The sequence below is a fragment of the Danio aesculapii genome, chromosome 24 (genome assembly GCF_903798145.1).
Source record: "Danio aesculapii chromosome 24, fDanAes4.1, whole genome shotgun sequence".
NCBI classification, from domain to species: domain Eukaryota; kingdom Metazoa; phylum Chordata; class Actinopteri; order Cypriniformes; family Danionidae; genus Danio; species Danio aesculapii.
The window spans coordinates 9,703,393-9,721,637 of NC_079458.1; the positions used below are offsets into that span (position 1 = coordinate 9,703,393).

The 18,245-nt window shown below is 31.4% G+C and overlaps 1 protein-coding gene across 2 annotated transcripts; it reads right to left on the reverse strand.

Annotated features, from left to right (window-relative positions):
- Window positions 1-327: 327 nt before the first annotated feature.
- Window positions 328-17,811, reverse strand: vim (vimentin). 2 transcript variants are annotated; one of them, XM_056450601.1, is made up of 9 exons: window positions 17,195-17,810; window positions 15,471-15,531; window positions 11,044-11,139; window positions 9,386-9,547; window positions 7,335-7,460; window positions 4,709-4,929; window positions 3,680-3,723; window positions 1,381-1,463; window positions 328-753 (listed from the first exon to the last, which is right to left on the reverse strand). In XM_056450601.1, the coding sequence occupies exons 1-9, from the start codon at window positions 17,728-17,730 to the stop codon at window positions 715-717; spliced, it is 1,368 nt and encodes a 455-aa protein (XP_056306576.1). In that variant the 5' UTR covers window positions 17,731-17,810; the 3' UTR covers window positions 328-714. The 2 variants fall into 2 exon arrangements, with proteins under 2 accessions (XP_056306576.1, XP_056306577.1); XM_056450602.1 differs by lacking the exon at window positions 1,381-1,463 and having other exon boundaries at window positions 17,195-17,811.
- Between the last annotated feature and the right edge of the window lie 434 nt (window positions 17,812-18,245).

Here is an 18,245-nt window from a genome sequence, read left to right on the forward strand (position 1 = left end):
TCTCAGCCAAATTTTTCCTTATCAAAACAAACCATCCACCAATGGAAGTTTAAAAAATGTGACTCCTCTACTGATTTTGTGGTCCACACTTTACACTGTAATAAATTATTCATCGGATTTTATTTACCAACTTGTTTGGGCTGAATTTAAACAAACTAATTAAATTAAGTAATGTTAAATTTAATTTGTTTGTTTAAATTCAGCCCATATAATAATTGTTTGCAACCACTCACCTTAAAAATTGAGTAAATCTAATGAATTGTTTTTTTGCAGTGTACTGTAAAAAATACTAAACCCTAGTAAAAAGAAATTAAAGACAAACACAGCTTATTTTTCAAAAGGTTTATTGAATTTGTGTCAATTTGTTGTTTGGTCTAATGGTGCAGGAGACGTGAGCTCATCAAGTTTTTGGTCGTTTGTGATAATCATACAAAACAGAAAAAGTTGAAGCAGTATTGCTGTGGTCTTCGACAGTGTAAACTACAGACATCGTGGTAAACATAAACCCAGGATAAAGCTGGTTTACTCAGTGGCCTACATCTTCTTTCAGCTCTAACAACAGACCGCTCTAATGTGGCAATGCAAAGAAGGCACTTTAAAGCTGTTTTTCTTTTCTTTTCTTTTTTTTTACTCTCAACAGAAACAACAGAGGAAACTTCATTCTTCTCAATTTATTCCAGCGTGGATCTTCAGTGCCTCAGGTTCACATGCAGCTCATTCCAGATCATCGTTTTGGGTGGACTCGTTAATTATCTGCAACGGACAAAACGTCAAAAGGGTCAAATTTTATGTAATATTTTTATCTATATATACAGTTGAAGTCAGAATTATTAGCTCTCCTGACTTATTAGCCCCCCTGTATTTTTTTTTTCCAGACAGAACGGTTTTAACAAGGGAAGATTTTTAAAATAAATTTCTAAACCTAATAGTTTTAATGACTCATTTCTGATAACTGAATTATTTTATCTTTGCTATGATGGCAGAACATAATATTTGACTAGACATTTTTCAAGATACTAGTATTCGGCTTAAAGTGACATTTAAACTAGGTTAATTAGGTTAGCTAGGCAGGTTAGGGTAATTAGGCAAATCATTGTATGAGGATGGTTTGTTCTGTAGACTATCGAAAAAAAATGTTGCGAATGATATTGACCTTAAAATCGGTTTAAAAATATTAAAAACGGCTTTTATTCTTGCAGAAATAGAACAAATAAGACTTTCTCCAGAAGAAAAAATATTATAGGAATTACTGTGAAAAAATCCTCACTCTGTTAAACATCATTTGAGAAATATTTGAAAAAGAAAAAAAACTTTCACAGAGGGCGAATAAATTTGACTTCATCTGTATATAAAAGAAAATTGAATTGTCATGCAACTCACATGTCCGTCTCTGGTCTCAATGGTCTTAATCACCACTTTTTTTGACAGGTTGTCAATCATAGGTCTGGTTTCCTTCATGGACTCTGCAGACAGAATTGAGTAATTTCATCATATTAATGCTAATTTCCTTTAAAGGTTTACCCCAAAAACTACAATTTTGCCATTATTTACACAGCCTTGACTTGTTCCAAACTGGTGTGTGACTGCTAGATACGCAGAAGACTGTTGATATAACGGTGCTGTTTTCCAAACGGATTCTGAACACGTGGTTTGAAGCTAAGTGAAAGTGGACCCTCTGGGTTTTGGGTCTGTGTTTGAACAGACATATACACATAATAATAATAAGAAGAAGAAGAACAACAACATCTAAACATGCAGATCTTGGGTTTTCTTTTAAATACAACAAATTTAGTCTTAAAATAGCATATAAAGCAATCGAATGCTTTTATTGTAGATCTGTGCATTTTTAAAGTGAAAATTTTTAAGTTATTTAATGTAATCAAGTGAAAAATCGAAATTAGAGATTCATTAGCTGCTCTTTAATCAGAATGTTGAAATTATACAGTGAAGAAAGGTTAATGAGATTTGATATCTTGATTCAATTTCTTTATAATAGCTATTCATTTTAATAGCTAAACTGTTTGCAGCTTTTTCTAATGTGTACTTATTCTATCCTTTGTAAATATTAATAATGAAAACATATTACTGATCATTTCAACTGTTTATTTACAATGAAACCGCTTCAGGTAAACATATTTAGTAATTTGGGGAATTCATTTGTATTTTTTTTTTTTTTGGGAGGGTATACCTTATTATCACATCCCATTGTTGACAGGTATGTTTTTAGACCATGCGCCGACTGTGCAGACTGTTTTTCCCACACCTAAATGGAAAATTTGAAAGAATATTGGAAACTTGTAACCATTGATATTAATGGTAGCATAAACAATTACTGAATGGTTAAGTCAATGGTTACAGGTTTTCTCCATTCTTTAATATATCTTCTATGAACTGACTGTTTGGGAGTTGCATATACGCGGTACAACGATACAACGATGACTGTAATAGAAAGGAAGGGAAAGGAAGGGAATCCTGCCATTTGTATATTTATTTCAAAGTGTTTTCAAGCACAGAACAAATTCACATTTAAGAGCAAGAGGCGTCCCCTGGTGGTTCGGCGGTATGGGTTGCAAATAGGGAGGATCAGGTCATTAATGTGTATTGCCAACCTTCATAGAAAGATTAAAAATATCGGATAAATACGGTAAAATACCTTTACGGAATGATAGTGGGATAGAATTGTAAAATATGTGAGAATTATTGTGGATATGAAATATGGGAAATATGGGGGGAAGTAGGAGGGTTGACAGGTATGTCTAAAAAGTTTTTCCTTATTGATGTCTATTGGGCATAATATGCATTAAACCAATCAGAGTCTTATCTCCCATTCCCTTTAAAAGCAAGTTGTGGTTGCACAATGACACAACATGTTACTTACATGGAAGACTTTGTAATTGAATTTGATCTGCTCGTGCACAAAGTGCAAAACAAAGTGCAAAAGCATGCAAGCATAAAATCTGGATTCTACCAAAGCTCCTGAGGTAAAGGCATGAGAGGAGGTAGCGGTATTTATATTTATATTAATACTTATTAATATTTATTTTTTATTTTATATTTATGTAGGCATTAACAATCTTTTACATTTTAATCCTTTAATTTTTCGTATTTAAAGATAATTCCGCACTGCTGTGGATCACTGTGTGTGTAATAAGCAACTTCTATGCGCATTTTGGACCCACCTATCACAGCTTTTACTGTAGATGTTCAATGGTTCAGTGTATTTCAGTTGCTTCAAAATAGCAACATGCCAACAATGTGCCTTAACACGCCTCCTTTTTAAACTAACATGTCCATTGGCACACAATTGGGTGCAAATGCATTCGCTATTTTAACAAAATGTCACATGACATGAAATTATTATCTGTGCAAACTGTAACTAGCAAAAATGGGTTTGTTCATTATAGGAAAAAAAGCTAAATTTGTTAAAGGTTATTGCACTGCAATGTGATGTACTGCAAACTATTATTAATATGAATAGTTTTGGCATCTAAATGCATTTCCGTTTGCTATGGTTTGATTTTCAGATCATGTTTATTAAAAATCGCTTCACCATTCAAACGTTGACAAGCATATCTATTCACTGTAATCTTCCTGCATGATGTTATGGTTAGTTGTAATACATTTTGCATTGAGAGTTGTTTTCCTCACATTCATAAGGATGATGTAAAGCATACTGTACCTCGCAGGCTTAATGATGAAAAGTTGGGAAATGGTGAGGTGATCCTACAGAAAAATTATGACAGAAACAGAAATTATGTATAAAACCACATTCAAATACATATATGTAATTATTGTTAAGGACAGTACTTTGAATTTTCTTCATTCAATTTTTACACTTTGCCATTATCCTTTAAACATGTCAGCAAGATGTTTTTAATCATTTAAAATAACATTAAATATGCTCAATCATTCCTCATATTTACAGGTACAGGTCAACATGTGCTTTTATTTGATTGAATATATTTCCATCAAGTAACATATAATTCCATTATTTAGATATGCTTTACATATATTTAGATTTAAAATTTATCTATTTTTTTTGGGGGGGGGTCTTTTACTTGCATTTAATATGCTTTATGTCTTTATGTATTTTATGTAATTATGTATAAAAACCACAATAAAATATTTGTTATCTATTTTTTATAGTAATTTTTGTCTTAATCTTTATCCTTATTAAAATATTATTATTTTATATACTTTATTAAATCTTTATACTTTTCCATTAATCTTCAAACTGTTTAACCATGTGCCACCAGGATGTTTTAAATCCTTTAAAATAAAATTGAATATGCTCAATTTTTCATATATATATATATATATATATATATATATATATATATATATATATATATATATATATATATATATATATATATATATATATATATATATATATATATATACATATATATATATATATATATATATATATATATATATATATATATATATATACATATATATATATATATATATATATATATATATATATATATATATATATATATATATATATATATATATATTAAATGCTACATTGATTAGCATATATTTAGACTTGCATTTTGATTTTTTTTTTTTTATTATTGTAGACATTTAGTGTATTTAATATGCTTTACATGTATACAAAATCAGTGTTGCATTTAATGGGGATGTCGAAATGGGATGCCTCGCATTTGACCTCGCATTTGAAAAAGCTAAATATTACCTGCTTTCTTCTCCTTCCAGCAGCTTCCTGTACGTGGCGATCTCAATATCCAGGGCCATTTTGACATTCAGCAGATCCTGGTATTCCCGCAGATGACGTGCCATCTCATCCTTCATATTACGAATGTCGTCCTCCAGACGGCCAATGGTGTCCTGATAACCAGACGCCTCCATGGAGAAGCTGTCCTCTAGTTCTCTCATCTGACGCTCCAGAGACTCGTTCTGAAATCATAAACGCAATGATATGCAATGTGAGTAGCCATAATTTAAGGGTTGTTATAGTCTATAATATTGTTTCTTGAAATTGAAAGTACAAATCAAATAAAAATCGCTAAAAACAAAATGTTTTTTAAAGCTTTTTAAAACTTTTTTAAACTTTACTAAGATTTTTTTTTTGCATATAATCAGTAAGTATTTGGAATGTATTAAAATATTATTGAGATGACTAAACTATATAAACTATTAAAAATATTTATAATTACTAAAATTAAATTAAATACTGTTATGTCATATATACTCAAAACTAACAAAATATTAAATATTCTGTTTTAGCCAGTCAACATTTCTCATTTGCGTTTAGTTAAACTTCATGTAGTAATATAACTAAAAGTACACATGAAATGACTAAAAATACTACATTAATAACTATTATTAAAAAAAACATCAAAATAAATGAAAAAAAATGACTAAAATCCTGTTAACTAAAACAGTAAATGAAATACTACAATTTTAAAAGTATATAAACATTTTTAAAGCATTAAAATGACTTCAAAACTACAGAAAAGAACACATGAAGATAAAAATATGATATATTAATAAAAAAAATTAAAAGATCATGATGATAAAAGATCATCTGAATGATATTAAAGTGCTATCATGAAATGAAATGACTAAAAAACTACATTAATAACTACTATTAGAAAAAACATAACATTAAATGTAAAAATATGACTAAAATCTTGTTTTGCTAAACTAAAACATGATAAATTATATAATAATAAAGTCGAATAAAGTAAATTAAATACTAAAAAAATACTAATTAAATTAAAATAATGAAATATATATATATATATATATATATATATATATATATATATATATATATATATATATATATATATATATATATATATATAAACTTATTAAAGCATTAAAATTACTTCAAAACAACAGAAAATAATATATGAAAATAAAAATAAAATACATTGATGTAAAACAAATTTAAAATATTTTAAACATAAAATACTAAAAGATCATCTGAATGATACTAAAGTGCTAATAAATAATAGAGAAGACATTAAAATAAATATCAAATATTACTAAAATCCAGTTTTGCGAAACTAAAACATAGTAAATTAAATGCTAATAAAGTAGAATAAAATAAATTAAATACACACTAATTACATAAAAATAATTTTAAAAGTATATAAACATTTTCAAAGCATTAAAATGACTTCAAATATATAATATAAAGGTAAAAAATTAAATATATTATTTAAAAAAATTCAAAATCTAAATATAAAATACTAAAAGTTCATCTGAATGATACTAAAGTGCTATCATGAAATGAAATGACTAAAATACTATGTCAATAACTATAATAAATAACAGAAAAACATTTATAAAAATGTTACTAAAATCCTGTTTTGTTAAGTATAGTAAATTAAATACTAACATAGTAAAATAAAGTAAATTAAATGCTAATAAAATACATACTAATTACGTTAAAATAATTTCAACAGTAAATAAACATTTTAAAGCATTAAAATGACTTCAGAACTACAGAGAAAATTTGTAATTTAATGTTTTATTATTTAATTTTCTATAAATATTATAAATATAAAATACTTAAGATCTATTATGGAATGAAATAACTAAAATACTATATTAAATAATAGAAAAAAACATAAGAATAAATATAAAATATTACTAAAATCCTCTTTTGCTAAACTTAAACATAGTCAATTAAATAACAAAGTAGAATAGTAAAAATGTTTAAAGAATAAAAAATTCCTATAAAAATATATAAAGATAAAAAATAAAATACATTATTTAAAAAAATAAAACATATTATATATTAAAATGTAAAATAAAGTATCATCTGAAATGAAATATAATAAATCAAATTTAAATATAAAATATATTGTTAAATATATACTGAAATAAGATATAAAATAAAGTATCTAAAACAAAAGGTCATCTGAATGATATTAAAATGCTATCATGAAATCAAATGACTAAAATACAACAATAACTATTAATAGATAATAAAAAAGCATAAAAATAAATATAAAATTTTAAAATCCAGTTTTGCTACACTAAAGCATAATAAATTAAATACTAATACAGTAGAATAAATGCTAATAAAATACATACTAATTAAATTAAAATAATACATTTTTAAAGCATTTAAATGACTTTTTAATAAAAAATTATATAAAAGAGAAAAATAAAATATATTAATTAAAAATATTCTAAATATATATTACTAAAAGAGGATCTAGTGATACTAAAATGTTATTAATTATTTATATATATATATTTGTATTAAAAAAAATTCTTCTTTCTCTTTTCTTTCTGATTACATTTATGATGCATTTAAATAAATGTAATTTCCCAGTCCTCACCGTTCCTTTAAGAGCTTCCAAGTCACAAGTGAGAGCCTGAAGCTGGCGACGGTAATCATTGGCCTCCTGTTTGGCCAGACGGATAGCTTCATTGTTTCGGGCAGCAGCTTCTGACAGGTCAGCAAACTACAAAGAAACGCCAAGAGAGAAAATAAAGCTCCATCTGCCTCTCTGGCTATTGTGTTCAGTTTCTAACAACTGGACGACACAGATGATTATGCTAGTTTGATATTTGAAGATCTGGACTACTGCTAAAAGATCAATCGCTCCATTAGTCTGATCAATACTGAGAGAGAGGGGCAGATGGATTCTATTATTCCACACGTCCACCATCTGCTGTTTGTAAGAGTTGATCTTGAGATAAATCGAACTCATTTCTGAAACATCTAACATTGACTTAACAGATTAGCAACACTTCAGTTTGTAAAAATGCTAAATGAGCCTTTGTTGGATTGTTCAACCGTCCCTTTAAAGGTAAAGTGCACCCACAAATAAAAGTTCTGTCATCATGTAATCATTATACACTTGTCACTGACCTGACTGGGTTTCTTTCTTCTGTTGAACACAAAAGGAGATATTTTGAAGACGTTGAAAACCTGTAACCATTAACTTCCATGGTGTTTGTCTTTCCTACTATGGAAGTCTATGGTTACTGGTGCTTCAAAATATCTTCTTTTTTGTTTAACAGAATAAAGAAACTTGGAACATTTTTTTCTAACCACTTGAGGGCAAAGAAATAGTCTTCATTTTCATTTAAAGGTAAAGTGCACCCAAAAATGAAAGTTCTGTCATCATGTAATCATTATACACTTGTCACAGACCTGACTGGGTTTCTTTCTTCTGTTGAACACAAAAGAAGATATTTTGAAGACGTTGAAAACCTGTAACCATTAACTTCCATGATGTTTGTCTTTCCTACTATGGAGGTCTATGGTTGCTGGTGCTTCAAAATATCTTCTTTTTTGTTTAACAGAATAAAGAAACATTTTCACTTGAGGGCAAGGAAATAGTTTTCATTTTCATTTAAAGGGATAGTTCACCCAATAATGAAAATCTTGCCATTTATTTGCCTCGAAGAAATATATTTTGAAGAATATGGGTTACCAAACTCTTTCTGATACTCTTTGACTTATATATAATTATTATTTTGGAAACACTTTAGCATGGGGACCACGTTTACACAATTAGTTTAGAATTTTACCTTTGTTTACTTAATAAATAAAGATTTACTCAGCATTAACTCTCCCTCAAGTGGTTCCAAACCTTTATGAGTTTCTTTTTTCTGATGTACACAAGAGAAGATATTTTAGTGAATGTTGGAAAATCAGAAGTCATTGATATCCACGTTTCTACTTATTTATTGCCTCTTTTTACATCTGTAAAAAACTGAAAGGAATCTATTTGTCAATTAATTTATTACTACAATGGTGTTTATTGAAGTTTCTACCAAACTTTACTTGGAGAAATGAAAGCAAAGTATTTAGTGTGTAAGCTATCAAGTTAAAGGGATAGTTCAACCTAAAAATTTAAATTTACTCACAATTCATTTGCAAGTGATTCCATACCTATATTGTAAGTTTCTTTTTCCATTGAACATAAAATAAGTCACTTTGAAAAATGTTGGAAACCTGTAACTATTGACTTCCATTGAAGTAAAAACTATTTCCATGGAAGTCAATGGCTGCTGGCTGTCAACATTCTTCCAAATATCTTTTTTTGTGTGTGTTCAACAGAGGAAAGAATCTCGAACAGGTTTGAAACAAGTGAAGGGTTATCAAATGATGATCTTTTTTTTTGGCCGAACTAACCCTTTAAGTAGCAAGTAAATCAACTGGGATCAAAAATGGCTGTTTAGAGCAATACACAAATGATTCATTTACTCAGGTTTTTTTAAGGTAAGTGGTTGCAAACAAGTTATATGGGCTCAATGGAAGCAAACATATTACATTAAACATTACTAAATTTAATTTGTTTGTTTAAATTCAGCCCATATAAATCGTTTTAGCAACCAGTAAATCCAATTAATCATTTTTTTCAGTGTAGTTACTGACCTTGGATTTGTACCAATCCTCAGACTCCTGCAGGTTTCTGGAGGCCAGAGTCTCGTACTGCTGCCGGACGTCTTTCAGAGCGGCGGTCAGGTCAGGTTTGGCCACTTCCATATCGATCTGCACATGCTGCTCCTGCATCTGGATCTGCATCTCAGCAAGTTCCTGTGGGGAAAATATGACTTTAACAATACAGATTTGTAGTTGGAGACCTACAGTATGTTGAAATGTTTGAGGTACAATCAAAGTTTGAATATGGTGGAGTGAAAATACTGCAAGGAAAAAACTGAAAGGAAAATTATGTCAATGGCTTTGGAGAAATAAAAGGAAAGTAGTGCATGTGTAAGCTACAAAATTAAAGGGATACTTCACCCAAAAATGAATATTTGCGCATAATAAATACTGTAATTTGCTAAATATTTTTAGAATTTATTATACAGTCAGTGTTTTCTGTTTGAAAATATTTAAAAATGTTATTTATTACAAGTTCAATGAGAAAATTGATCAAACTGTTGTTTACCTGATCAAATATTTGTTTACAAGTGGATTATTTAATCAATAATAAACATTCATAACAGCAGTGTTTATTTGCAATACAGTTTATTTTTTTTACATTTTTATGGTCAGTATTATTAGCATTTTTATTCAATCTATTAAGTCAACTTGCCTAGTCAACCCAATTAACCTTATTTAACCTTTTCAGATTGGTTTGGTTGTGTTTTTATTATGTAAAAACTGTTAGGGTTAATATTATTAGCCCCATTAAGAATGTTTTTTTTTCTCATTGGCTACAGAACAAAACACTTTTGTATATGACTTGTTTAATTAACATAATTAAGCCTTTAAATTGCACTTCAGGCTCAATACTGGTATGTTTAAAATAACTATGATGTACTGTCATCATGGCAAAGACAAAGGAAATTAGTTACTAAAAATGAGTTATTAAAATTAGTTATCAAAAAAGTGTTAAGAAATAAACATCAATCTATGAAATAGCACTTGGGAAATATTTAAAAATGTTTTCTTTTAATAAATCAGACAGACCCCAACATTTTTATGCATAGTTTCTATACTATACATATTTTTGTTTATTTTTTAGCTGAATATAAACTAAACATATTTGATTCTAAAAAAAATAGTTTCTTAGCCTTGAACTAATGCATTTCCTGATCCTGGAACAATGTCTCAGCTTTATTTTTCTGCTGGAATTACACCCTTTTCCACGACCCATTTAATCACCATGGCAGCAGGTCACAAATGCTTGACAATCCCCTGATATTAACAAACCCAACAAAAGTGTCAGTAAGCCAGACAACCACGACTGTAAGCAGAAAGACTGAATCGCCCGGGGGAATTGAATTCATTTTATTGCTCACACAGCTCTTTTATAGTTGCTTTTTAAGTCTCAGCTTTTGTCTCAGATGTTTCTCCTGAAGAATTGGGATTGTTTAAATAAATATATCTTCTTTTTGATTGGCAAATCTGAGATCTTCATTGATACTCTAAAATAAACATGAACTTGTTGGGGTCTTTTAAGGACTTACAAGGAGGAAATTCTAAACATTTCAATTTGCATCCAGTGTTATTGCTGTAAATAAGAAACAAATGCTACATTCATAAGATGTCAGTTTTGATGTTTCTCTCTTTAGATGGTTCAATACCTCATCGTGAAGCTTCTTCAAGAAAGCGATCTCTTCTTGCAGGGACTCTACTTTTCTCTCCAGGTCCAGACGAGCCAAAGAGGCGTTATCAACATCCTGTGGGTGAAGCACATGGAGAATATTCACATATTATAGATATTAGCTTTCTTTGAGTCTATACCTAAAAGATTTATCCCCTTAAAATGTTGTTTTGCAGGTAGTTACCAGAGATATGAGGGCATGTTTGCAAGTCACAAGTAAGTCTAAAGTCTTTGCATTCCAGTCCTCCATTCCAAACTCATTCATTCATTTTCTTTTCGGCTTAGTCCCTTTATTAATCCGGGGTCACCACAGCGGAATGAACCGCCAACTTATCCCGCACATGTTTTACGCAGCAGATGCCCTTCGAGCCGCAACCCATCTCTGGGAAACATCCATACACACTCACTCACACTATGGACAATATAACCTTCATAATTCACCTGTACCGCATGTCAAACCGAAGCACCTGAAGGAAACCCACGTGAATGCAGGGAGAACATGCAAACTCCACACAGAAATGCCAACTGACTTCTTGCTGTGAGACAACAGCCCTACCTACTGCGCCACTGCGTCACCCTCCTACTGTAACTACTATTAAAAAAATATCTTGCTGCCTCAACTTTTCTAGTCATCTCAACTTACATCAATCTTGCTGACAAGAAATATTAAGTTAAACTTTGTGTAACTTTAATTAAAGCTGAAGTTGAAAACTAGTTGAAACCTGATAAACTTACACTCAAAAATGACTTTTGCTGCTTGTTCAAGCTATTTACTGTATTTAAAATTAGTTGAAACAACACATTTTTTTGGGGGGGGGGATAACCTAATTGTTTTATGTTCAATCCACTCAAATTTGCAAAAATGATTAAGCTAACGTAATTGGTTTATGTTGGGAAAACATGAAGGAACTGTGTGGATCCCAACATTTTGAAACTGTATTTCAATAAGTTAAAGCAACACAAAAATATTTGTTGTCAACTTTTTGTCTTTATTTTTTTTACAGTGTATAGATATTGATATACAGTTGAAGTCAGAATTATTAGCCCCCTTTTAATTTTTTTTATTGTTTTTATTTATTTTTTCTTCTATGTTTACCAGAGCAAGAAAATTTTCACAGTATGTGAAAACAGTATGTTTCTACAGAACAAACCATCATTATACATACTAATTACCCTAACCTGCCTAGCTCACCTAATTAACCTAATTAAGCCTTTAAATGTCATTTTAAGCTGCATAGAAGTGTCTTGAAAAATATCTAGTCAAATATTATTTACTGTCATCATGGTAAAGATAAAATAAATCAGAATTAGAGATGAGTTATTAAAACTATCATGTTTAGAAATGTGTTGAAAAAAATCTGCTCTCCGTTAAACAGAAATTGGGGAAAAAATAAACAGAGGAGCTAATAATTCAGGAGATTTAATATCAACTGTACATGAATAAACATAAAGTTTTGCATTTCTTAAACATACACATATTTACATAAACTTATTTTTAAAAAAGTCAAAATGACCTTTTTTATAATCCTGTGGTGGAAACTGGCTTTGTTATCATACAATATGGTTGAAAGATTTAGGGGATGTCTGTTAAGGTTTTTAAAGATGTCACTTAAGCTCAAAATGGCTGCATTTATATGAATTTTTAGCTTCTTTATCATCAGTCACACAATCATCAGAAATCAGTCAAAATCCAAAATGATGATTTGTAAGAATTTTTTTACAAATATTATACATTTTGGAAAACTTATTTTTTGTGAAAGTTGTGTTGATTATTTTATAGCATTCTTTAATATAGAAAAATAAACATTCAATTGAAATCAAAACAACACTGCAGATGTCTTTCGGTCATTTCGGAAGAACAAATCTTACCAACCTAAAGTTCTGAACAATATTGTAAACAGTTGCAGACAAAATTCATACATTTATTCATTCATTTTCTTTTCGGCTTAGTCCCTTTATTCTTTATTAATCTGGGGTCGCCACAACGGAATGAACCGCCAACTTATCCAGCATGCTTTTTACGCAGCGGATGCCCTTTTAGCTGCAACCCATCACTGGGAATCACACCCATACACACTCAATCACACACATACACTACTGCCAACTTAGCTAACCCAATTCACCTATACCACGTATGTGGACTTGTGGGGGAAACCGGAGCAACGGAAGGAAACCCACGCGAACACAGGGAGAACATACAAACTCCACACAGAAATCCCAACTGACCCAGCTCAGGCTCAACCTTCTTGCTGTGAGGCGATTGCGCCACCGCATCGCCCAAGACAAAATTATTAGCACAAAATTATTACATAATAGATTTAATAACTTTTTTTTTTGTCTTTACCATGATGACAGCACATGATATTTTTTTTGTTATTTTGCAAGACACTATTAAGCTTAAAATACAACTTAAAGGCTAATTAAGTTTAACCTGTCTAGGCTAATTAGTATAACTAGGCAAGTTGGTCTAATTAGGCACACATGTCATAATTTTGTCAGTTTATACAATAATTAATTCATTTTTTTTATTACAGGCAAACTAAAAGGGCTGCAGGGTGGCTCAGTGGGTAGCACAATCGCCTCACAGCAAAAAGGATGCTGGTTCGAGTCCCAGCTGGGCCAGTTGGCATTGTTGTGTGGAGTTTTCCTCCTGTTGGTGTGAGTTTCCTCCGTGTGCTCCGGTTTCCCCCACAAGTCCAAAAACATGTGCTATATGAATTGAATAAACTAACTTGGCCATAGTGTATGACTATGAGTGTGAGTGAGTGTGTATGGGTGTTTTCCAGTGCTGGGTTGCAGCTGGAAGGGCATCCGCTGCATATATAACATATGCTGGAATAGTTGCTGGTTCATTCGGCTGTGGCAACCTCTGAAATAGAGACCAAGTCGAAGGAAAATGAATGAATGAAGCTCCTGAAGAAAAATATAATAGAAAAAAACAGAAAAATGTCCTTGCTCTGGTAAAGTCAATTCAGTTTTATTGAGGGTGTCTGTGAGGTATAAATAGTATTAAAATTTGATAAATCAACATGGAGGAATTTGAGGCCCTTAAAAAGTCTTAAATGCTATTTTGCAAGGTATTCAATTTTCTATCTTTTTGTATGCTAAAGTTAGCCTGAATTAAATCTGTGAATATCAGGATGCTGTGTAGTTTATGAAATTAATAAAATCTTGCTAGATTTGACATCATGCTGCTTTGTTTACTACAGTAACACCATTGTTTCTGTATAGGCGCCAACCTGCTCAATTAGCTAGATTTAATAGATTTTTATTCAGTATTTGAATAATGTTTTGGATTAATTTCTTACAGTAATATTTAATAAATACACCGTAGGTTAAAATCTTGCCAGTGTTTCTGGTTGAAAAGTGATTATAAGGTCTTAAAATGTAGGGAAATAGTCTTAAAAAAAGGCTTGAAAGGTATCAAATTCCACTCTCTGATTCCTGTATATATTCTGTTACTGTTATTCAATTGAAAATCAATTCAGTAGTATTGTTTACAATTCGCTATAGTTAAGTTGAATTTAGATAGAAAATTAAATGAAATAAAGAAAGGTTTGTTGTTGTTTTTTTTACCTTATTATGTTAGAAAAAAAGTTTATAAAGGAGATTCGTCCCAAAATAAACTCCACATGCTCTTATAATACACAGTGTAAAATAAAAGAAACTAATGTAAATAAGACTTTCTCATGAAGAGACATATAATAGGAAATAGTAATACTGTAAAAATGTCCTTGCTCTGATAAATATTTGAAGTAAGTATTTTAAAAAATTTTGCAGGTTTAATAATTTCATCTTTGATTGTTTGTAAATTTAACTTAACCATTGAATAACAATAGCTCGCTCACTGCTAGTAATTTGTTGAGCTGCAGCTGTTGGTGGCAGATACTCTTTAAAACACACACACACACACACACACACACACACACACACACACACACACACACACACACACACACACACACACAAAACACACACACGCACACACACACACACACACGCACACACACACACACACACACACACACACACACACATCCTCTTCTCTGCGTCCTCCATAAGTCACCAATGTCCCCTAGTTAACGCTGTCTCCTCCCACCCGCACAACAGTTTGCTTTGTCATGAACGTCCAGCCGGCTCTCAGACAAAGCTTTGTTTTCAGCAGCGTGTGTGTCTAAATCTGATGCTGGACAAGAGGGCAGCTTGACCAGGCCTGCGCTGACCCTTTTATTGTGCGCTCACAATAAGACTTGTCTTGCAAACACTGACTGGACCGACTGTTAACTGATCCCAGCGTAATAGTGGCTTTGTTTGCACTCAATCAAACGTCAGGTTCAAGAATGACAAAAATGCACGTCAAAATAATTGTTTGTGGTGATTTTGTACTGTGAAAATAAGCGGATGTACCTGTCTGAAGCTCCTGAGGCTGTTCTCAGCATCTTCTCTTTGAAGCATCTCTTCTTGAAGTCTGGAAATGAGATGCATATTTAAGCAGAGCCACACCCTTTATTAGAAAAACAGCCTCGTGTTCACAGACACTGGAGTATCACACAGTGGAAAAAAATCTGTAGTAGTAAATGTAATCAGTTTATTTTAATTTACTGTATCAAAAGATAAAGCAATGATGGTTGTTTTTTTATTTTATAATGTTAGAAAAAGGTTTATGAAAGAGGTTTGTGCCACAAGAAATACAACCTGCTATTATTTTGCACTGTGAAAAATGTTTTAAAATTAATTTTTTTTAATCAAGACAATAAGATGATTCGGTATTATTCATTTTTATGTTATTTAAAATGGTTCCTGTTTTAAATTATTTGGTTTTATCAATGAGATTATAAACAATATGTGATCATATTTAATGAAAAATGTCTTAACAAATGTAAAATCTCTGTATTAAGCAAAAATTTGTAATATATGTAATTATTTCACAGGTTATAAATAGGATATTTTTGCAGTATATTTTATTATAAAGGGACTAAGCCGAAAAGAAAATGAATGAATATTTTATCATACTTTTTTATTTTAATCATACTGTTATGAAGATTACACCATTGCACAATTGATAGACTATGCTAAATGTTTTATTATTTTATAACGAACATAAATGATTGCCTATACATTTAAATTTAAATGAAGTATTCATAAATGAATCATTAATTTTACAAAGCATTTTATAATGCATTGTTAAATTATAGCAAATGTAAATTTAAGCATCCTTTCTCAGTGAATATAGGCAATGTATTTTGGTGCATTTAAACAAAACAGATTTATTAAGCAAATATATTTATTAAAATAATATTTTAGTCACCAAACATTTAGAAATTGAAAGATAATACAATTCAATTCAAGCTAAATATTGCAAAAACAAAATGACAACCTACAAAATTTCAACTAAATTTTTCTATTTTTTTGCTTCTCTTGATTTTTCCTCTTTTTTAAATTTGTATTTAATATTTTTCTAACATAAATTTGGGTGTACTAGTTTTTGGACCGTTATCGTAAGTTATTTTGTTAGATAAGCTCCGGATTTGGTTCAGTACAGGGCTAATCTAATGGATATGCACAAATATATTACTGTATAGCTTCCTGTTAAAAATATGACTTTAAAAGAGAGATTTGTGAGGGGTGAACTTATATATGCTGAGCACTGTTTATGCCTAAAAATCCTTTTATTGGCATCGAAAGTTTCATAAAGAACCTTTACATTAATGGAACCTTTTAATTTCACAGCAGCTTCTTTACAGTGGAAAAAGGTTCTCGAAATTCTATGAAATTGTTTTAAAAATAGTTTTTTGAAGAACTTTTCACCAAAATGTTTGGGATCCAAAAAGGACTGGGGAACAATAAACACAATAATAAAAATAAATTTATAATAATAATATTTATATTTATGAGTAAAGTTTCATTTAGTTATTTATGACTTGCCTATAGGCTAAGTAAAATAAATAAATAAATAAATAAATAAAAGATTTTTCAACTGTTTTTTCAACTGTTAACCTTTTAAATGCACATTAGGTTAGCATAATATAATGTAAACAAAACATAAAACATAATATTATGTGCGCCTGCAGGATATTAAACACTTTAGGCTATGTTGTAAGTTTTTAGACAGTAATAGTGTCAGGACAGACCTCTCCTTGAGGCGCTCGATGTCCTCCCCTAGGTTATCCCGGTCCACCTCCACCCTGCTCTTCTCCCCTGTCAGCTGATCCACCTGTCTCCGCAGCTCCCGCATCTCATCCTCGTACAGATCACCGACCCGGGACGCTCCTTTTCCCCGCAGCTGCTCCAGCTCCGCGATCAGGATCTTGTTCTGCTGCTCTAGAAAGCGCACTTTGTCTATGTAACTGGCGAACCGGTCGTTAAGGTGCTGCATCTCCGCTTTCTCATTGGTCCGGTTGGCTTTAAACTCGGTGTTTATGGCCTCGGCGAGCCCGAAATCCAGAGTGTCGGTGGCGAGTCTGGGCAGGGGCGCACCGGAGCGCACTCTCGCGCCTTTACTCGCGTACACGGATGGAGGCGCGCTGCTGTAGCTGTAGGACGTACGCGAGGAGGAGACGCGCACTGGGCTGCTGTACTGCCGGCTGGAGAAATTGGACCGGGCCGCTGCGGGACGCTCCCCGCCGAACATCCTTTTATAGGAAGATGTGCTTGTTCGGCTGGCCATTGTAATCCTTTAGTTTGCGGGTTATTGTTGAAGTCTAAACGTCGCTCCCTGTCTGTCCAGAGCAAACGGGGGTACTGCGGAGGTTCGGCTGGTTTTTATAGTCCACTCCCTATGCTAATGACATAACGGTGCGGGAGGCTCAGTGACGCAGGCGCGCCGCCGGGGCGGAGGGGTGAGGAGACCCTCCAGAATCAGCAGTGAGTGAGTTTCATGGTGGAAAACCTGGAAGATTTGTTTTTTTCTTAGAAAATTTGTTCAGTTCGTTGAAAAAAAAAACTTAATGCAAACAACACTGTAAAAATGCTGGGCTCCACACAAATCCTAAATGTTGTCTCAACACAAATCGATTAAGTTAACTCAATATTTTTTTTGCAAATTTAAGTGAATTGAACATAAACCAATTAAGTTGTCCCAAAAAACATAAGAAATGTGTTGTTTCAACTCATTTTAAATAAGTAGTTTAAACAAGCAGCAAGTTATTTTTTTAGTGATTCTTTTTAACCAATTTACATTTT

Coding starts and splice junctions, on each gene's coding strand:
- vim (XM_056450601.1), bottom strand. CDS start 17,730: ATGGCCAGCCGAACAAGCACATCTTCCTATAAAAGGATGTTCGGCGGG. Junction 15,532..17,194: donor ATCGAGCGCCTCAAGGAGAG/GTCTGTCCTGAC, acceptor TCTCATTTCCAG/ACTTCAAGAAGAGATGCTTC. Junction 7,461..9,385: donor AGGATTGGTACAAATCCAAG/GTCAGTAACTAC, acceptor GTTTCTTTGTAG/TTTGCTGACCTGTCAGAAGC.